The sequence below is a fragment of the Muntiacus reevesi genome, chromosome 21 (assembly GCF_963930625.1).
Source record: "Muntiacus reevesi chromosome 21, mMunRee1.1, whole genome shotgun sequence".
Classification (NCBI taxonomy): Eukaryota; Metazoa; Chordata; class Mammalia; order Artiodactyla; family Cervidae; genus Muntiacus; species Muntiacus reevesi.
The window spans coordinates 10,772,168-10,794,696 of NC_089269.1; the positions used below are offsets into that span (position 1 = coordinate 10,772,168).

A 22,529-nucleotide genomic window follows, 5' to 3' on the forward strand; every position below is an offset into this window, starting at 1 on the left:
TACGTGCCAAGTTCCGAATATAATTACTTCAGTAAGATGGTTAAGATTTCACTTTGTTTGCCTTGCAGCCTTAGAGCAATAAAGAACTTCAGCAAATCAATCTATATAATCTTCTCTTCCCTACAGGATGTGTGAACCATCAATAATGTAGTTGAAGGACCAGGGCTTAGCTTCAGCAGGATAGTTCTACCTATTCTCAGTAGCTTCTAGAATAGCGCCTGACATACAGAAAGTAAAGATTTTTAATACTTTTTGTTCCCTAAACAAAACATAAATGACAAGTGATAAAGTTCTGATAAAGAGATTAAAAGAAGGCAGTACTATCAGGTCAGTTCCTAAGTCAAGCCCTCACACTAGCTAGAGGTGACCCCCTACAACTGACATAACCCTAATTAGAGACATTTTCAACAATGAATATAATTGATATAATCCTTTTGATCATAAAGGAATTGTTGCCCAGTTCCAATGAATCTGAAACTATGAGCCTCTTTTTAAATACTTGACACCTGCCACGTCTGCCTGCAAATTCACTTACTGGTTAGTACTTCCCCTAGACTGTAAACTACCTGTGGCCAGGAACCAGCTCTTCTTTCCTAAGGCCGTCTCCATTTTGTAGAGTCATCTCCATAAGGCATGGTATAAAACAAGTTATCACAAAAACAAAAGCACCACGAAACTCTCCCTTCCAGGGAAAATCCTTCCCCCTATTTTTTATGTAACCGTAGAATCTAGGTCCTCTTCTCTAGCCTCAAACACAAAGGAGAGACTACTATGAACTACTAGTTCCCAGGGCTGCTGGTGACATCCTCACAGCTTTTTCTGCTCCCCATTTCTCCTTTCATCGTGTCTTTGCCCTACTCCCTCTGAAGTCCAGAAATGACTCGGCCACTAACTTAAGAAATCTTCCAACAGGAACACTGTTCTCAGAACTGGAGAGTAAAGTGACATGCCCAAGGAAACATGTAAAAAGCCTGCCTCTTTCAACCAGGATCCAGGTTCAGGGACCAAACCTCCACCAGCCCTGTGGTGAGGGCCCCGTTCAGTCAATTTGCTTAGGCAACTCCAGAGGGTAGAAAAAGAAACCCTAAACAAAACCAACCCTCGAGTACTCCGAAGAATGCAAGGGGGCTCAAATCCTGCCTGACCAGGGCCAGCGTTGATGGTAAAGATTTCTCCCGCTAGCTGTGTGACCTCAGGCAAATACTTCTCCAAATCTCACTTTCGCCGACTGCAAAACGGAAATATGTAAATTTGGAAGAATCCTTGTGACGATTAAATGAGATTGTGAACCTAAACTACTAAGCACATTGCCTAGCAAAGTAAACTCTTGAAAAGTTAGTGGTCATCACCACTACTAGCCTGGGTTTGGCCTCCAGACGGCGCCTGATGAAGCACTAACACAGTCAAGGAACAAGGCTTCCCCAGGTGACCCCCAATCAACTAATTCCCATAGGCGCCATTCTCCCCACTTCTCACCCTTCCAAGCCCCTCTGAGAATTAGGCCCTGGGCCACCCTAGATCTCCAAAAGTCCCTCTCCGCTCCCTCCGGCTGTCCCAACCCTTGGAGCCAGGCGGGATCGACACAGTGCCCTTGCTGGCTCAAACCCGTCCTAAAGCCCCCCCAAAGGTCCGCGTCGTTGCCACGGTGGCCAGTGGGCCCGCCCCCCCGCCTCCCCTCCCCCGCCGTGGCCTCTCCTCGAGCCGAGGCCCGGCCCGGCCTCAGTCCTCGGCCTCAGTCCTCGGCCTCCAGGGCCTTCCCACGACCCCTCCGACCCCACCCGCCCCGCGCTCGCCGGTTCGAACGAGGCCCTCGCAGCGTTTCCACGTCTGCCGGCCCGCCTGGCCCGAGAAATCGGCCGCGCCCCCGTCGCCAGCGGCCATACCGTTTTCCCGAGGCCGCCACTGTCGCCCCTCCGCGGGTCTCCGCTGATCAGACCCGTGCGAGGCCGCCACCGTCGGGCTCTGGGGCGTTGGGGGAAGGCTGCGGTCACAGCCCACTCGGTTGCCCTCCGGGGCCGCCGCACCTCGCTGGCAGACTCGCGCGGGCCCCGGCCAATCGCACGGACCCACCAAGCCTAGCGAGAGCTCGGGCCCAGTACGTGGCAGGTGGGGAGCGGAGAGGGGCGGGAATAAGAAGAAAATCACTCCTTTCGCTCCGCCTCCGAGCGCGCGAACCGACCCAGGACGCATGCGCGACGTCGGTAGGGCGGGGACTAACGACGCCGGGGTCTGCAGGGGTCTGAGTCTCTGCTTTCTCACTGGATGACTGGGTAAGTGTAGGAAGTGCACGCAGAACGGATGCACGCATGCGCGGGGCCTGACCAGGCACTTCCGGTTTTCCTGAACAGTAGTATTTCCCGTTTCTCGTCCGTGGGCGGGACGTAATTTGGTCTTCTGGACTCAGAGAGCCAAGAGTAGGCGTTTGTCCAAGTTTGGGTTTTTTTGTTGTTTTGTAGCCATTGTAGTTCTCCTAGTCCTATCTCGGAAAAACTAAACTTTTCCCCGCCTTCCTTCTACAAACTCATTCATTCATTATTGGGCGCCTACGCTTTGTCAATCGCTGTGCGGGGAATGGGAATGAATCAGTTTGTGAACAAGGAGTTCCCAACAGCGTTTACGAGACAGGACAGATTTTATGGGTGTGTAAAAGGTAAAGGCTAGGAAATTAAGACTGATTAAGTATCCCAGAGCCATTTTGGAAATAAGATATCTGAGCGTGCCTTATATACTCTTTTCATTTATCTAAAGCATTTGTTTTGAATATGCGTCTTTATGTAAGAACTATGCTGGCTTTAGACTGAAGCTTGATATTTGGGAAGAGGGGGAAATAGGTGATGGAATCTGGGCGGGGGAGGGGAGTGTTATTTTAAAAGTTGCTGGAAACTTTTGCTCTTAAGATTCAGTTCAGTTCAGTCGCTCAGTCATGTGCGACTCTTTGCGACCCCATGAATCGCAGCATGCCAGGCCTCCCTGTCCGTCACCAGCTCCCAGTTTACTCAAATTCATGTCCATCGAGTCGGTAATGCCATCCAGCCATCTCATCCTCTGTCGTCCCCGTCTCCTCCTGCCCTCAGTCTTTCCCAGCATCAGGGTCTTTTCCAGTGAGTCAACTCTTCACAAGAGGTGGTTAAAGTATTGGAGTTTCAGCTTCAACATCAGTCCTTCCAATGAACACCCAGGACTGATTTCCTTTAGGAAGGACTGGGTGGATCTCCTTGCAGTTCAAGGGATTCTCAAGAGCCTTCTCCAACACCACAGTTCAAAAGCATCAATTTTTCGGTGCTCAGCTTTCTTCACAGTCCAACTCTCACATTCATACATGACCACTGGAAAAACCATAGCCCTGACTAGATGGACCTTCGCTGGCAAAGTAATGTCTCCGCTTTTTAATATGCTGTCTAAGTTGGTCATAACTTTCCTTCCAAGGAATAAGCGTCTTTTAATTTCATGGCTGCAATCACCATCTGCAGTGATTTTGGAGCCCAAGAAAATAAAGTCTGACACTGTTTCCACTGTTTCCCCATCTATTTTCCGTGAAGTGATGGGACCAGATGCCAAGATCTTAGTTTTCTGAATGTTGAGCTTTAAGTCAACTTTTTAACTCTCTTTCACTTTCATCAAGAGGCTCTTTATCTCTTTTTCACTTTCTGCCATAAGGGTGGTGTCATCTGCATATCTGATGTTATTGATATTTCTCCTGGCAATCTTGATTCCAGCTTGTGCTTCTTCCAGCCCAGCATTTCTCATGATGTACTCTGCATATAAGACTCAGCAAAAATCAATTTGAACTTACTTGGTCCTCAGTTGTTCACCAGATAGGCAAAGTGAATTTAAGGTGAGAAGTTACATACTTAAGTGGAGTGACATTTTTGCAGTTGTAAGTCTGAAAAATTATGTTTGAGAATGAAATATATGATTTTAGAATTCTTTGCCTCTGAAATGTATTTTCCAACATTCTATGTATTATTCTTTGAGCAATTGCTTGGCAGCATTTGGGGAGCAAAAGACTGTAGTAAGAATGAAAAAAGTTCCAGATTTTCTCCGAAGACTTGTTCTTCTTTGCTTGTAATTTAGCACTGAATGATGCAGATTTGGGGAAACTAACTTCTGTTGGTAATAGTATTTGAGATGGTTTGAGATTGGATTAAACCACACAAATTCAGACAGAGATAAAATTCCGGCAAACAGTGAATAACACCACTGTCAGTATCCCTAAAGAGAAGTCAGAGTCTGGGGCAGAGGATAAGGAGATGAACCTTAGCCTGGCATGAGGGGAAAGCTTTCCTCTCTCTAGGCTCCTGGACAAAGGGCTTGCCATTGAGAAGAAATAAATGGATCCCTGCTACACTGGGGCCAGCTGGAAGCTGGTAAGAAAGGCACCCGTACATTTGCCTTCAGAGGGACTTAGGGCTTGTGGACTCTGAAAGCAGCTTAAAGTTCTTTATGTTGTAATTCCCTTGTGCTTCATCCTCAAGTAATCAGTGAAGTCTCATTTAATGTTAAACCTGTCCCTGACTCATTTGAAAAGACCCTGATGCTGGGAAAGATCGAAGGCGGGAGGAAGAGGGGCCGACAGGATGAGATGGTTGGATGGCATCACCGACTCAGTGGACATGGGTTTGAGTAACCTCCAGGAGTTGGCCTACAGGTAGGCCTGGTGTGCTGCGGTCCTTGGGGTTGCAGAAAGCTGGACACGACTGAGCGACTGAACTGACTGACTATCCCTAGGTACTGAGGAAACTGAGAGATTCGGTAGTGATGATTCCTCTGGTCAAAGCAGAAGCAAGAGCTGCCTGGGGCAAGAAGTGAGACGTCAGATTAGTAAAGCATCATTTTGAAGCCAGATCAGAGGCTAAGGTGACCTGAGACAAGAAAGACTTCCATGCCACATTAAAGCATTTCCCCAGCATTCTCCAGAAATACACATTTGGAAATTTTCAATGAAAAACTTTGTAAAAGATTTCGCTTCTTGCTATGCAGTGGGATGTAGGCTTACAGTATTGTGATTGGGCATGAAACCAAGGATATTTACGTTTAGTAATGTGTTATATGAGAGCATGAAATTATACTAGGAGTTTGTCAAATTTCCCCCTTTAGGTTATAGACACCTGTATAACCAAAATCATATCCTGCCCATTTTCTTCTTTTAACTAAATTACTAAACTGGTCACAAAAACATCAGTGACCTTTTGTGTTCCTGATCCTATATAAAAATTACATTTAAAAAATTAATTTAAGAGCCTCATGAACAGCTGGAGCTCAATACCCAACCCAAAGGTAAGAACATTACCCATAAATCACATTTTCCTTTTTGCGCCTCTCATGTGGCATTCAGTGAATATCTGTTGAGTCAGTGATATAGTTATTGCTCTTCTGTAATGTGTCACAGTTGCCGATAATACAGGCCTGTGTACTTAGGCTCCCGATAAATGCTGGTGATAATTGGCCACAGAACAATAGACTGAATTGAGCCACTTACCCCTCTTACCAAGAACATGCTTTCTCCCACTCCATGTGTAGACACTGATGTTAGTTACTGCTGCCTTTCATTAGAGAAACCAGAAAAGCTAAGTTATACAATTGCCACTCCCTAAGCACTTAGGGTCACATTTATTGGGATAAGCATCAAACAAACCACCAAGAAGATTGTTCTGGAAACTCCATAAGCACACCTTTAAAGTGCTGTTAGTTAAAAACACCATCTATTTTTGTGTGTGTGGCATTTGGAAAGTACTGACAGTAAATTGAACTTCAAGATCACCTGGTCCTCTGCCCTATGTCCAGGTGAATTTGGTTTGAAATGAACACATAGAATAACCCTGAATCAGAAATGTGAAAGGTGGAAGCATGTGAGAAAAGGAGAAACAGTATAAGGAAAGACATTTAGCTTAGCCTATAGCAAGGGGAGAAATGAGAACTCTATATTTGAAGGTTACTGCCCAAGTTTCACAGATATCTGAAGAAGGATTATAGCTGTACTGTGGTTTTGAGAAATGTAGTCAACTCACTTACCTATCACCTGATCTTTCTCTTCATAAGTCAGTGTGGCTCACATTTAATAGAAAAGAAAAAATCCTAAGGGTGAAAAAGGGAGATTCTTTGACTGATAGGAAGTGGGACCAAAATTAGGAGCCTTGTAAACAAGTTGGATGAAACATCTGTTTCATCATGTTCTTTTTCAGTAGTTAGTGTAAATAATTTTGAAAATTTCAATCATCTCCGCTACCCTCAGAGGAACCAAAGAAATGATGTAAGTTCCTTCCAGGGTGAGAATTTCATAGGAGAAGTTAGATCCCTCCCTGAGAGTCAGCTGTGTGTGGCAGCAGTTGGCTAAATAAGAGAACTCCAACTCATGAGGACCAGTTTGCCAGGTGAGCCTCCCCACCGCTGGCCAAACATAAAGATCTAATTTGTGTAAGCACCGGAAGCTGCTACCCCATGTAGAAATAACAAGGGAGAAAATGATATTCTTACTGTATACCTCTGAGTTAGTCATTCTTAGCAAAATACTTAGTCTGTCCTACCAGCTGCACATCCACTGAGACCCCAAAAATGTTTCTGCCCTACCATGAGGGCGCTACGTCCACCTCTCTAGAGAAACTGCTCCTTGAAGGCTGTTCTGTATAGATGAAGGGGCTGGAACTTTGGCTTTATCTGGCATGCTCTATTTTCTTTTTTAAAGGAATATACTCATGTAATATATAGGTGAGAAAATAATCTTAAAATAATTTCATCCTGTACATGGAGTCACAAAATTCTAGAGCTGGTACAGAGTTTAGAATTTACCTAGTAGTAGTAATAATGTTAATTGCTCAGTCGTGTCCAACTCTTTGTGACCGCATGGACTGTGGCCCACCAACTTCCTCTGTCCATGGAATTCTCCAGGCAAGAATACCAGGATGGGTAGCTATTCCTTTTCTCCAGAGGATCTTCTTGACCCAGGGATCAAATCTGGGTCTCCTGAACTGCACGGGGATTCTTTGCCATCTGAGCCACCAGTCCTGCCTATTACAAAGGTAGATTGTGCCTAGACTTATGCCCAGAGAGGCAAATGTCTTGCTTTAAATCACATAACTTGTAGCTGAAACCACAACTGCCAGTCCAGAATGCTGCCCTAGTCTGCTATTACTTGGTAGGTACCATGGCAGAAAAATCAAATTTTTTTGTCATTCCAAAGGTCCAAGAGGTCTCAATATGTCATGATTTCATAGCAGATTATATCAAAGTTCAGCAAATTATCAGTGTGATACTTCCACGTGTAACGAAACTCTACCGGAAGAAGATAAGAATTGGACTATAGTTCCCTGGGAAATACAGCTTTTAAGAGATAACAGCATAAGATCATACCACTCTGCTTTGTTTTTATTTTTTCTTCTTTTTTAAAATAAAGGGCTAACATATCAAGCAATGGGAACTTTCAGAAACATGGTCAACCGCTTGCAAAAAGAATTTGACCTTTTCCCACTTTTTGAAACAATTCAAAAATCAGGACTTTACTAATTCCTGTATATTGCTACTGAGAGTATAAAATGGCAAAACTACTTTGCAAAACTGGCAGTTTCCTGCATAGTTAAATATACACTTACTCTACAACTCAGTATTACACTACACTAGATATTTCAAGAGAAAACATATCTACACAAAGACTTATAGAAGATTGGTTGTATCAGTTTTATTTATGGTTTTCAAAACCTGGAAATGACCAAATGTCCCTCAACTAGTAAATACATGAACAAAACATGATCTATCCAAACTGAATTTTACTCAGCAATAAAAAGCAAGCCAATGATATATATATATAACATGGATGAATCTCAAAGACCCTATGCTGAATGAAAGAAGCCAGACTCAAAACAGGATATGGTCCTATTTACATGGCATTCTGGAACAGGCAAAATTAACACATGGTGGTAGAAAGCAGACAAGTGGTTGCCTGGAGCTGAGAAGGGTGAAGTAAGCTTTAACTGGGGCAGAGTAGGTTACAGGGTGAAGGAAATGTTCTTAATCTTGTTTCACAGGTGTACACATTTGTTAAAACTCATCTAATTATACACTTAAAATGGGTGCATTTTATTGCATGTAAATTATATGGCAATGAAGTTAATTTTAAAAGTTAAAAAAAAAAGCAAAACAAAATTAACTCCAATAACCAAAATTAAGGAAAACCACTTCTGTATTTTTTAAAAACCAAACAAAAATAGTCTTCAGTGACCCACTCGAGAGACTGAAGATTCCTAAGGTGCACTGTCTTTGTATTGTGTAACTTGCGTATTGTATGCGTGTGTGCTAAGGTGTTTCTGTCATGTCTGACTCTGCAACGCCTTGGACTGTAGCCCTCCAGGCTCCTCTGTCCATGGAATTCTCCAGGCAAGAACACTGGAGTGGGTAGCCATTCACTTCTCCAGGGATCTTCCCGACCCAGGGATTGAACTCAGGTCTCCTGCACTTTTTATAGCAAAAATATAAGTTCATCAGACATGTTCCTTGGGTACTGATCTTGTCCTTCTCTTCTTACTTATTGCTCCTATGATTATTTTCTCTTCCTCCTGATTTTCTTACTCTATTTTTCAGCAGCTTTCATATATTTTTTTCAAATAGACATTTTAATGTAAGTGATGTAATACAGATGATGCATATGAAACATTTGAATCTCCCTGAGGTTTTTGTGTGTGTTAACAAATAGTTGCTGATCTTCTCCAAGATTTAGTGTTTTATTTTAAGAAAGGGTGGACAGATGCAAAAAGAAAGCATGTTGGAGAGGAAAAAATAACTTTGTCATGGAACTCCACCCAACTGTTACACGATATAATGAAGGGTGAGAGATGGCCTGTGTCTGTAATACATGATTCCTTTGGCCATGGGTGGCATATTTATACCCCTGTTATTCATTTTAGAAGTTTTTACATAATCCCTAACCTACTCCTTAATACAAAATCATTCCTTAATACAAAATACTCTTCCTGCATGAAGACATTTAAACTCAAGAAATGCTACATGCTCCCATAAATCTTTTGGATATTTTGAATCAAATGCAGAGTGAGCATTTTATTGTATTATAAAGAGAGGAAACAAACTGGGGGAAAATATTGTCACTAAATGTAATAAAGGGCTAATAGCCATAATAGAAAAGAATTCATAGAAATTTATGAGAAAAAATAACAGTTCAATTGATAAATGGACTACATACACCTATGAATAATTTAAAAAATTAACCACCACCAAAGTAAACAGTATACAAAAAACTGTTTATGGTACTCCATGACGTTGGTCACATTTTTGTCAAGACAATAGTATATACAAGGAACTTAAATGTTCATCCCTTTGACATGTTTATCATCATCCTGAGAATTTATCTTCAGGAAATAATTTAAAAGAAAGGAAAAATGTATACCAGTTTATTGATCATATGTCACTATAATATTAAAAATTGAAAGGATCTAGACTTTGTGGCGCTAGTGGTAAAGAACCTGCCTGCCAACTCAGGAGAGGTAAGGGGGTTTGATCCCTGGGTTGGGAAGGTCCCCTGGAGGAGGAAATGGCGTCCCACTCCAGTATTCTTGCCTGGAGAATCCCGTGGAGGAGGAGCCTGGTGGGCGAAGGGTCGGACATGGCCAAATCAGTGTAGCACACAGACATTCAGTAACAAGCACTTGGGAACTTACGCTATATTATGCAGCTATTGCAACAAGCGGGCAACCGTCAGGGCAAATCAGAATGGATTTCATTTGCTATAATCACAGCTGTTTAAATTCTTATGCATTCACACAAAGAGTAAAAGGGAACATTAAAAAAAAACACATTATTGATAGATCAGGGAATTACTGATTTTGCTTTTTTGAAAAAGATAATTTATACAGATCTAAAATTGCCATAATATGGTTAGCACCAGGTTTTTAAAAATGTCAACAGGAAGCTCCTTCCTCTCTTAGTAACTGGCCCTTCCCCGTCTAGCCCTATGTTTCCCACTGCACCCCCCGCCCCTGGGGTTGGAACCAATCCTGGTGGCTCTACTTGGGCCTCCTCTGAGGAGCCAGGCCCTGAAGAGCCCAGGGTCACAGTTAGGGGACCCCACAGGGCTAGAGAGCTCCTGGCTGGTATGATATAGTCAGCACTTCTGGCCCAGGTTTTCCAAGCACTGGCCAAGAATGATCTCCTTTTGTTGGTAACGGGGGTGGGGGTGGGGGTGGGGTGGGAAGAGGCAACATGAACTTCAAAATGGAAAGGGTAAGAGAAAAAATAATTCAGACTGACGAACAGTAATCTCTGAATTGTTAAGACCCAGGAAAGGAAACCCCAAAGTCAGGATGGTGGTTCCCCTTAAGTTGGATCACTAAGCTGAAAAAAGATTCTCAACCAGTGCAGGCTTAAATCAATAGAATTATTTCCAAGAGGTAGAATTTCAGGGAAGGTAGGGGAACATCAATGTTTGCCTGACCAGCCTCCACAACACGCACAGTACGTGGTTCTTTTGCATTTATGGTACAGCCTTCCCAGGAATGGTATATGAAATTTCGATTTGCTGCACCTCCCATAATGCTGGAAAAAGTACATAGAAAACTAAAACCACCAAGGGGACACATGTTTCACCCTCAGGCTAAATGTCGCTCTTTGGTGATTTTTTCCCACATTTAAAGCGGCCTCCACTTAAGGTTTATTTTCGTCTGAATATAAACTCCAGGACATCGAGTAGGTCAACTGCATCTTGTAATTTTCCCAAAGTCCAGCCCCTGTCTAGGGATGTGACTGTAACACCACTAAAAACACCCTCAGAGAATCGCTTTACTTACTCTCTTACATTTTCTGTTATCCTTTAAGGTCTCAACTATACTACAGATGGAGTAGGCTCTTGGCTCACCTAGAAATCTGACAGTCATTTACAACCATTTCTACAGAAAACACATGTTCTTTGAGGCGTGGTGAGAATGGTATGCCACGGCTTACTTGACATTTGTTAGTCCCTTAGCTCAGGGCACTCACAGCAGGTGCCTCGTTTATGACAAAACAGAACATAGCATTTCAAAGACTCTATCTCTGAAGTCCAGTGGGAGTACTCTTTCCAACCCAGGGGAGGTCATTTTTTATTTAGGAAGCCATTCATAATTCAAGTGTTTGAAACCTCATGAGCAGCTGGATCTTTTAGAAGTCATAAGGGACACATGTAAATCCATGGCTGATTCATGTCAATGTATGGCAAAAACCACTACAATATTGTAATTAGCCTCCAACTAATAAAAATAAATGAAAAAAGAAGAAGTCATAAGGGGTGATAGTGACTAACTTTTCATTTTTTTGAGCCTCACTGTCATTTCATCAATAAAAGGATAGATGTATCAAGAACTGGAAGGAAATAGAGGCTTTAGCAACCAGCTCATTTTTCTGTGTCTCACTTCCCAATTCTCATGGAGTCAATTCCTCTGGGCATAAAATATGCTTTTTGTTTTAACAGGGGAAAAAAAAACCCTTTCCAGAGGTTAAATAAGTGCAAAGTTCTTGACTGGAAATAAAAGTATAAGCACATACAAATTTAAAATATTCAAAGATCAGAAGTATGATGCATACAAGCAACTCCTTGTAGTGTTGACTAGAAACCATTTTGTTCTGGGGAGTAAACTTTTCTCTTCGTGTCCTTTTTGGTAAATTGTAAAAGAATTTGTTTTAGGTTCTATATTTTTATCAAACTTTGTCACACAGACTTTATGATGTAGGGAGCAATGATAATTGACTTATCTTGAAAGCTGAGTGGAATTCTTCACTTCACTGAGGTAAGACTCTATTAAATAATAGAAAAACTACCAAATCCACCATTCCTGATAATAAACAACAAGTTTTATCTAAGTCTTACCTTTAAGCAAAATATACTGAGGGAGATTTTATGAGAAGACTGGATAATAAAGGAAGGAAATAGAAAAAGTGATCTAAATAAAAAGAGGGCCACAAGAGGGGACAGTTTTACTGTCTAGATGCTTGGGTTTACTTGATCACTCTCAGACATCTCCTCGCTAAGCGTAGATGGCTCCAGCAGCCTGAAACGTTCATGTAGGGCTGGAAATGACCTGATCATGTTATACATCCTCACACGCAGCCTCAGTGGCATTGACGGCAGCACCTTCACTCTCCCAGCAGTGGACGACAATGACTTCAACACTTCGGAAGCTTTGCTCTGGAAGATTTTTGTTCTCACAGTGTAGAGGATAAAAATTTGCAATCCCTGGCAGACAGAATAAAAGTTTAATATTAGGTAATTATAGAGACACAGAATCAGGGAAGAAATTGTATTTCACCCTGCCACCCCACCCTTCTTTGTGGCTGAGAACCGGAGTTTACCAGTCAGCAACCACTACGTACATTTTTTCTATGAAGGTTGAAGCAATGTTCTTGTCCTATTTGAAGAGCTGTATGTAAGTAGTAGACTTAAGAGACCTGAGTTCAGGTCCCCATTTGCCACATGTTGGCTGTCCAAAGGACAGACTTGTTTTCCTCCTGACACCAACCAATTCTGATACCAACTGGGTGTCCTACAATTCAATTCTGACACTAACTACTCAGAGTCCATGTCAGACCCTACAGGCAAAGGGCTCAGTCCCACAGGAATGCCCTCATAATGGTGCCAGTCATGGGTATTAGGTCCCCAGGGGATCCACTCTTCTGTTCAACTTGACTACTGCCTCCCCACTTCAGGCTGGATAATTTGGCAGAAGGACTCACAGAACTCACAACAGAGTTTTACTTACTATTTTTATTATAAAGGATACAAGTCAGGAACAACCAGTCGGAAGAGATTACAGGGCAAGAGCATGGAGCTTCCATGGTCCCTCTGAGTGTATCACCCTCCCAGCACTTCAATCTGTTCACTGACTTGCAGGCTCTCCAAACCCCTTCATTTAGGGGCTTTTATAAAGGTTTCATTACACAGATGTGATCAATTAAATCATTAGCTGTTGGTGAAGGACTCAATATCCAACCCTCCTCCCATCCCTGGAGGTTGGGGACTGGGCTGGAAGTTCCAAACTTCTAATCAAGCCTTGGTCTCTCTGGTGACCAGCTCCTATCCTGAAGCTGTCTAGGGACCTCAGTCACTAGCATGCAGAAAACACTCATCACTCAGGGAGCCCACAGATTAAAGGACCTGTGTCCCAGGAACGGAAGACAAAGACCAAATATTAATTTTAGTATACCACAGTAACTTTGTTCTTTTTTTTAATGTCTGTGATCTTCAGTTTCCTAACATGGGTAGATTGACCATGGGTTCCCTAATTCTTCTTACAGTTCTAATATTCTATGATTCTACATTTCTTGGATTTTTGGTAAAATAACTAGAAATTTGGTACATTTAAGGACAAAAAAAAATTTAAGCCACTTATATTCACTGCTTTTCTGTACTTTACATAAGAAGACCAAATATGCACAAGGAATTAAACCACAGAAGACTGAACACTATTTCCTATACATTTTCAAAATGTATAGAACCACTTTTTGCATTCTTATTTATATGAGACACATGCTTTTCATTCAATATTCATCGTTTAATCCTTCTCATTTAGTCCTAATATCAACCCTATAAAATAAGGTTTATTACCCTATGTTACAGATAAAGAAACTACAGTTTAGATAAATTAAGTAACTTGCCTAAAATGAACACAACCAGTAATCAGTAGAGTCTGGGACTAACTATGTTTGGCTCCAAAACTCCAATATCTGATAAACTACTCTGCCTCTTGCTTGTAATACAAAGGTCATATAAAGTACATGATAGCATCTAAAAGACCCTCGATAATTCCCCATTAACATCCTTTGTGGAAAATAAATAGCATCCATAGTTGAGAGTATTGTACCAATGTTCATTTCTTGATTTTAACAATGTTATATAAGACATTATCATTGGGAAAAGCTGGGCAAAGAGTATAGGGGAACTCTGTACTGTCTTTGCAATTTCTTGTGTAAGACTATTTTAAAATATTAAAGCTATTTATGGATGTCTCCCAGATTGATATCTACTAGGCCCCAAGACTTAAAAAGATTATTTCTAGAATCATATCATATGAATACCATTACAGGAGACTCCTGGTGCTATGGTTAGATAACTCCGAGAGTTTGACTAATAGGATCAATACATATTGGCAAGGGATACTATAGATTATTCTAAACCTAGAAGGAGCCTTCCAGGTGAACTAAGCTAGTTGTTCCTACTCCTTAGTATCCATAACAATCACTTGGGGCCCTTGTTTAGCACGAAGATTTCTAGCTCTTACTTCATAGGTTCTGACTGAGTAGGTAAGGGGTGAGGCTCAGGAATCAGCATTCTAACACATCATGTAAATTATGATGTAGGCAATATTCGGGCCCACTTTGTAAAACACTGTGTTAATGTTAACAGCCCCACTTCATTTTATATTTTACATGCCTCACTCAGAAAGGTTGTGTGACTTTCCTAAAATCATATGAATCATTAATCATAAAGCTGAAAGATAGCTTAAATCTCCTTTTAGTTCAATGCTCTTACCAAAGGACCGCCTTCAATTTTACCATGAAGTATTAACATTTTGTAATGAGTCTCTATTTTGTAATATGTCTCTCCTGTGCACGGAGGAGAAAATATCCTTGCCTAGACCTTCTTTTAGATACTTCTCTAAACTACCAGTCACTTTAGGTGACAATTCCATGATTCGGCTGGCAATCCAATCAAAGCTTACACTACTTATTGTCCTTCTGGGGAGTTTCCTTTGGGTGTTGCAACCAGTAAAGGTCTGCCTTATAGCCATTCAAATTTGGTGGCAGGCACACATCTACTGTTTTTTTGTTTGTTTGTTTTTTTGATTGAAAGATAATTGCTTTAGAAAATTTTGTTGTTTTCTGTCAAACCTCAACATGAATCAGCCATCAGTTCAGTTCAATTCAGTCACTCAGTCTTGTCCGACTCTTTGCGACCCCATGAATCGCAGCACGCCAGGCCTCCCTGTCCATCACCAACTCCCGGAGTTTACTCAAACCCATGTCCATCAAGTCGGTGATGCCATCCGACCATCTCATCCTCTGTCGTCCCCTTCTCCTTCTGCCCCCAATAGGTATACATATATCCCCTCCCTTTTGAAACATCTATTGTTTTGTGGAATTATTCTCAAAAAATGCCTGAGAGGGCTGCCTGGGATAGAGGGCGAGGTCCTACAAACATTAAACGTGGTGGCAGCAATTCAGACAGCCAACCAGCTCCCCACACTGCACACAGCTCCCCACACTTGAAGCTTATAAGTAAATAATCCATGTGGATTGTATCAATGTCACTTTCCTGGGTGTTATTATATATATTATAGTCATATAAGACACTATCACTGGAGCGGGGTGAAGGCTACATAGAAACTCTCTGTACTATTTTTATAACTTCTTATGAGTTCAAAATTATTTCAAGAAATATTCTAAGGGGTGATATAAGAGTGAGAAGAACAAAAAAATTCTGACCTGTCTCAGCTTTTTTCCACAACATAAAATCTCAGTAAAGTCTATGCAATGTCAATGAAAAAAAAAAAAAAAAACAATTATTGCCAAGAATTAAATGCCAAGCTAATCTGGAATCCATGTGCCATGGTACCTAAAGAAAAATTATCAGCTAGAAAAGTCCTCATTAGTATTTACTAACTATCCATTAAACAATTACTCCAAAAACATACTATCATTAATGAGAAATTCATTAAAATTAAAAAGTCAAAATAACATGACATGCCAATATAGAAGGACTGGCAAAAGGCATTGGCGGTAATGTAAGCTGATGCAGCCACTGTGGGACACAGTATGGAGGTTCCTCAGAAAAACTAAATATAGAATGACCACACGATCAAGCAGGTTTCACTCCTGAGCATATAGCCAAAGAAAACAAAAACAATAATTCAAAAAGATATGTGCACCCGAATGTTCATTAACAACATTTACAATAGCCAAGATATGGAACAACCTAAAAAGAAGAGTATTTTAATTATACTGAAATATAAATTCACTCTGCCAGCTCAGAAAAGATGAAACTCCGTGTACTGATGGAAAAGCCCTTGTAATATATTTCATCAGAGCAAAAGGCAATGTTCACTACAGGAAGAGGCACAGAATAAGAAGCACAGAGAGAAATTCCTGATCTTAAGGTAAGTCTTTCGATAATGCCTCCTTGTTTTATCTTAAACTTTTGACATTCCCCCCATATAACACATGGGCTTCCTGGTGGCTCAGTGGTAAAGACTGCCCCTGCTAATGCAGGAGATGCAGATTCGACTGCTGGGGTAGGAAGATCCCCTGGAGGAGGAAACGGCAACCCACTCCAGTTCCAGTTTTCTTGCCTGGGAAATCCCATGGGCAGAGTAACCTGGCAGGCTACAGTCCACAGGATAACAAAAGAGTCAGACACAACTTAGGAGCTAAACAACAATAATAAATAATACACAAATAAGAATGAATAAAAACATTTGAAGTCAAATGAAATTTTTTATTTTCAGTTACCATTTGGATTCATCTATATGATTATTTTTTCATGATGAAAATTAGAAGGTAACCGTAATTCTTAATCTAAATTTTGAGCTTCTCACAGTGGATACTCACAAAATGTTAAGAGAATGGTTTCCAAAGAAGGAAAGAATATAAACTTTCAATTCAGATATTTTAAGCAAGTATGAATGACATTTTTAAAAGATTTATTATTTTAAATATATTTTTGAGATAAGACTCAAGAATAAAAGCATCTTCTCAGTCCTACACATGACATCCTACGTATGTCACAAAAACAACTTCATGAGGTTCTGTTCCTTTCAAAGCAATTATTGCCAATTATTCTTCGTACAGTTTTTTAAAAGTTAAATAATCATAAAATTTCAAAAACGAGAGAAAGAAAAAATTCAGCCAACCCCACAGGGGTCCAGACTCCAGGGACCAGAGCCACACTGACCATACGAGCCACGGTGAGGCTCCTTGGACCTGCTGCATGGGAGAGAAGGAAAGGAGGTGCGCGCCAGGCTAGCTGCTCGACAGAACCTCCTCTGCTTGGAGAAGGACTAACATGGTCCAGCTCTATTGCAATTATATTCCATGAACTCCAGCTCAGGACATGATGTAGTAGATAAGTCATAAAAACATTTTTCTTCCCCTTTCCTCAAAGTGCGTTAAAAATAGAGTCACCTAAAGTTAACTAAGCAGTGACCTTCAGAGAGTTTTAAGATAAGAAAAGTTTGATCCAGGGTGGTGTCACCTCTGCCACTGCTTGGTCTGCTCCCTTCAGACTAAGCCACAGCATACCTGAGTTGTGTTGAAAAGGCAGAATATGTAGCTGAAGATGACCCTGATGTCATCATTATCAGTTAGCATTAAGTATGCCAGAATCCAGGTAATTCCAAAGACGACTGCAACGGATAATGTGCTAAGAATCTTCTTTAGGGATGAAACCTTCTTTGTGCTAAATAAGAGAAAGCAAGAAAGAAAATAGGGTTCAATTCAGGTTCTTATTTTTAAATATCATTGTTAACCTCCTATTGAAAATACATGTTCAGCTCCACATATACACTGTTCATTAAACAACATTATGCTTCAGGTAGAAAAACCTATGTCACCCTGGATAAAATATATGTATATGAAAAGAAAGAAAGAGAGAGAAAGAAAGGAGGGAAGGAAGGGAAGGAAAGAAGACAAAACAATGATATCTGCTTAAAAGCTCAAGGATAAACACTTCCTTAAATACAGGCAAATTTCACAAAGAATCAACTTTTCCTTGGAGTGAAATTTTATTTTAGTGATTATCACTACTGGATCAGTAATTCCTTTTTCGGGGATCTGGAACCTTTGCATGCTAAGGTTGATAAGCCTTTAAAGTGTAGCCTTTCCTGTCAGGCTGTCTATATTCCTGGTATCTGAGCTGGGCCTTATGACTTACTTTGATCCCATCAGCATTTGTTTGGCAAACACAGGCTTGAAAGCATTCTGCTCATCAGAGTATGCCTTTTCTTACTGCTCTTTGAAACCCCGAGAGTACTATGGTAAGAAACCTGGACTGGTTTTTAATGGACAGTGAGACCACACGGAGCAGCGATAAGCTTCCCTAACTAAGCAGTTCCCACCAACACCAGTCAGCTACCAACATCAGCATGAAAGTGACCTCCCGGGTTACCCACCAGCACTCAGACTGACCCAGGCCAAAACAGCCACCTGACCAACACTCAAACGTCTGACAAATAATAGACATCTGTCACGCTAAACTGTTAAGTTTGGGGGTAATTTGTTATACAGCAAAACTGAACTGATAAATAGAAGATAACTTGTTAAAAATTAAACTGTAACCCACTCTTCATTGTAATAAGTCAATTTAAGAACCATGGGCTGTCAGTCAAAATTTTGAAATGACTCTCTTTGATGGCTATGGCCTAAATGATACTGCTCTGTATAAAGGAAATTTAAGAATTCACAATTAGGCTAACAAGACTTTACCAAAGCTTTCTTCACTGCTAAGAAACATGTTTGAATGAATGTAAGTGATAGTCTTTTCCCCACAGTTCCCCTCAATATGGGCTATCATCCATATAGGAAATATGATAATTACTCCTGACTAGTAAAGTACACATTGAAGATTACATTCATACTAACTATGATTGTTTTTCACCCATCTGTTCATACAAAATAGATCTATTTAGTGACCAACAAAGCTCACAGATATACTTACAGTAAGTCTACTTGGATTTAGCAGTCTTATAAAATTAAGCCTGAATTCATAGCTTCATTAGCACTGTGTTCTAACCAATTCATTCTGTAGGATATGGAAGTGGGAGGACTGTATGTGTTTAATAGCTTCTGTTCTTTGTCTCTCCAATCAAAGCTCTTTCTGGATATCAGTGATGACAATGAAAATACTTATTGAGGTCATAAAGGTTACAGAGTGGAATAATTAGTTCACAGGAAGTAATAAACCAGAGAGTGCACACCCTATCCGCAGGGAATGTGGGCCCAATCTTGCCAGATGTTCTAATTTTTTCCAAGAGGAAATACAATTTTTAAGTGAAATCTCTCAGCTTTTATGTTTGCAACTAATTTTCAAAAATTTAAAGTCATTATGTGATTCAGGCAATACATGTAAAATATAACCTACAGTTACCAGTTTGTGAAATGAAAATACAGTCACTGGCATCTCCTCACAACCCTCTCATATTTTTAATTATTCAAATCTGATCTCATGAATATTTGGGACTGGGAGACAAAATTTTTTCCTTGATGCCCCTGGGTTTAGTTTTTAGTTAGGCTTTTTTAGCACAAAAGTAACTTAAGTAATGCAGTAGACTCACATTATAGTATCAATGCTGGAAGATGAGACGATCCACTTTCCGAGACAAAGTGTAAGGAAAAAAATCTGTCCTGCAAACCACATATTCTTGCATTTTCCTGGAGTCTGAAATCTCTTCCAGGAGCAGTGAATGTATTACTGTGCTATATTATGTACTATATGAACCATGCCTGACAACTTCTCATTCACTGGGAATCTTACCTTGTCAGATTCTGATTATTCTTCCACAGTACTTTGATTACAATGATAATAAACATAACAACGTTGCTGATGAGGATAAGGGTCACAGGTACAATGAATGACCACAACAATGGACTTGATATCAAACCACTGCTTCCTTGAGTTGCCAGCCAGCAGCTGTGGAGAGAAAAGAAATGATTTCAGCAAACTAAAAAAAGTATACAAACTCTTTTCTATGCTGTTCACACTACTGACATTCACTTGGCTGAAAGGCCTGCTAAAAGTCAGTATCCCTTTGCCTTATATATATATTGGAGATGATTTTCAAGAATTCAACTGACTAGAAAAATGAAATCCATTGATTCTGCCAAATTTCTCTGTGAGACTGTATGGTCTATTGGAAAGAAAGTGGACTTCTGAGTCAGGCAGTCCTAAATTTAAATGTCCCTCTCTGTCACTTACAAGCTGTTTGATGTTAAGTAAATTATTATTTTATTTTATATCTGAATATGTAACACACTCAGATGGCTCAAAATTTTAAAGGTACAAATTATCACAGAGAGACAAGACCCTTCCTACAACTATCCCTGGTCACCTAGTTTTTATCTCTGGTGGTATTCACTGTTTCTTGTGTATTCTTCTAGAGTTAAGCTATGAATACACTGGCAAAGGTGTACATTTTCCTGATTCTGAAGCAGATGATAACATATGATACTTCTTACTTTACTTAAAAACATATCTTGGAGATTATTCCATATCAGAATATAAAAGGTTATCCTCATGATTTTTCACAGCTGTATATTATTCCATTATTTCATTATACCATAAATTATTTAAACTGTCTCATGAATAGACATTTGTTAAAGTTTAATGATTAAAATTATTTGGTTAATTCTTCCATCTTACTGCATCTGTTTTTGTGTTATTATTTTTTCATTTCTGACTGTGCTGACTGCTGGGTCTTGGTCGCTATGTGGGCTTTTTCTCGATACAGAGGGCAGGGCTGCTCTCCCGCTGCAGTATGTGGGCTCCTCATTGTGGTGGGTCCTCCTGTTGCAGAGCACGTACCCCGGGCACACAGGCTTCAGCGGTTGCAGGCCACGGGCTCAGCAGTTGCTGCTCTCGGGCTCTGGAGCACAGGCTCTACAGGTGTGGTGCACAGGCGTAGTTGCTCTGCAGTATGTGGGGTTTTCCAGACAAGGGACTGAACCCATGTCTCCTGCCTTGGGAGACAGATTCTTTACCAAGTGACAGATTCTTTACCACTGAGTCACCAGGGAAGCCCGCATCGCATCTGTTTTTGTCTTTTCGTTATTGTTAGTGGCAGGTTTGGTGGCATATTTTTCCTAATTTATGAAATGCAGTAATCATCTCCTGGCATTGTTTTAAGAATAAATTCATTCATTTAATAAGTGTTTATACAGTACATGCTATCTGCCACCTTGTTCTAGATACCAAGATATTAACAGTGAATGAAATACCAAAATTCCTTTCTTCAGTGAAGTTATTCTGGTACAGGAAAAATAAATAAAACTGATGCATTAATAAAATATATACTATATATCAGATGTTAACAAGTGCTGTGGAGAAAAATAAAACAGGTAGTGAGGGTAGTTACTAGCATGTATATGTGTATCTGTGTGTGTTGCATAGGGGAATTGGGAAGGAAGAGTTTCATTTTAAATAGAGTGATCAGGAAAACACTTATGGAAGAAAAAATATTTGAGTAAAAATCTGAAGTAGATGAAGGGGAAGGGCGCTCTCGGTAAAGGGAACAGCAAGTACAAAGGCTCTGAGCTGAGAGCTTAAGGAACAGGTAAGTGGCCAGCGTGGCCGGAATAGAGTAAAGTAAGCAGATGGGATTAGTAAAAAGACGCAAATTATGTCTGGGCTTTATAGGTGACTGAATGTACTCTTGGCGACAAAGAGAAACTTGACATGATCTGTCTTTAGTGTTTAAAGTGTTATTTTAGATGCAGGGATAACAGAAGAGCGCATCCAAAAGGAGGAAGTTGGCCAGGAGTCTACTGCAACAGTCTGATAGCCTAGATCCAGGAAGAGGAGATGCCAAGAAGTAGTCTGATTCCAGATATATTTAAAACAAAGCAAAAGGATCTAGTGATAGGTTAGATGAGAGACATAGGAGAGTTACAAGTGACTCCAAAGCTTTTGGCTGGAGTACCTGGAAGATGGAGTTACCCCCAACTGAGCAGGGGAAGATGATGGATGGGAAGAGCAAGTTTGGGAAGGAAACCCAGGACATGCACCATCCACTTCTCCCAGTCATGGGAAAGTGTCAGGAAGACAATGGGGTATTAATGAAGTAATGTGAGAAGCCCTGGCACATACTTGGCAATCAGTTAATTCATGTTTTCTGCAGGTAAAACACCACTATTATACATGCTAAAGTATTTCTAAGTTGTTTTGCACTGGAATGTTGCTACAATTTAAATTATTAGAAATTATTTGTTTTTCAGTTTACTTTCATTTTATTAATTTTTATTGAAGTAAGTTTATTATTTTTTATTCTTTTTGGGGGGTACAGCTGCTTTACAATGTTGTGTTGGCTTCTGCTGTACAATGAAGTGAATCAGCCATATGTTTATATCTTCCCTTCCCTCTTGGACCTCCCTCCCATCCCCCATCCCACCCATCTAGGTCAGAAATCACATTTCTAAGAATGACTTAAAAGGAAATTGTGATGATATTCAGATCTCTGTTATGAATTTTAAAAGTGAAAAGGAGTGCTTGCAGTCCATTAGTAGATAAATTCGGCCCAACCTTAAGTAAAATGGTGAGAAAGAGCAAAACTTATTTTCAGGATTTTTGGCTTTCCTGTCCTTTCATCTGTAACCAAAGGACAACCCCCCTGCCCCACCCCCACCCCCATCCCCAACCTCACAATCCCCTACACAGAAGAAACAGGAGGGCACTTGGCTAAGAATTTAATAAAATCCTACTGTAAAATCTCAAGATACTTCTTTGGTGACTAAGCAAGTGGCCATCAAAGTTTTAAATTAAAAAGATGGACAGATTTCTGACCCAAGCAGCCTAG

General features: G+C 40.6%; 2 protein-coding genes across 5 annotated transcripts in view; both read right to left on the reverse strand.

The window, feature by feature from the left end:
• The window catches only part of TFG (trafficking from ER to golgi regulator), a 31,056-nt gene extending 28,925 nt beyond the window's left edge, over nucleotides 1-2,131 (reverse strand). For 3 of the 4 annotated variants that reach the window (XM_065913800.1, XM_065913799.1, XM_065913798.1), the window contains exon 1: nucleotides 1,884-2,130. The gene's annotated coding sequence lies outside the window, so the exon portion shown is untranslated. Of the gene's footprint in view, nucleotides 1-1,883 lie in introns of all 4 variants that reach the window. The other variant, XM_065913801.1, reaches the window with a different exon arrangement.
• A 9,825-nt stretch (nucleotides 2,132-11,956) lies between these two features.
• The window catches only part of ADGRG7 (adhesion G protein-coupled receptor G7), a 55,375-nt gene continuing 44,802 nt past the window's right edge, over nucleotides 11,957-22,529 (reverse strand). Inside the window, exons 14-16 of the mRNA XM_065913851.1 lie at nucleotides 19,496-19,651; nucleotides 17,266-17,422; nucleotides 11,957-12,208 (exon numbers count right to left, since the gene is read on the reverse strand). Of these exons, the coding sequence (XP_065769923.1) occupies nucleotides 11,957-12,208; nucleotides 17,266-17,422; nucleotides 19,496-19,651 (565 nt within the window). The remainder of the gene's footprint in view (nucleotides 12,209-17,265; nucleotides 17,423-19,495; nucleotides 19,652-22,529) is intronic.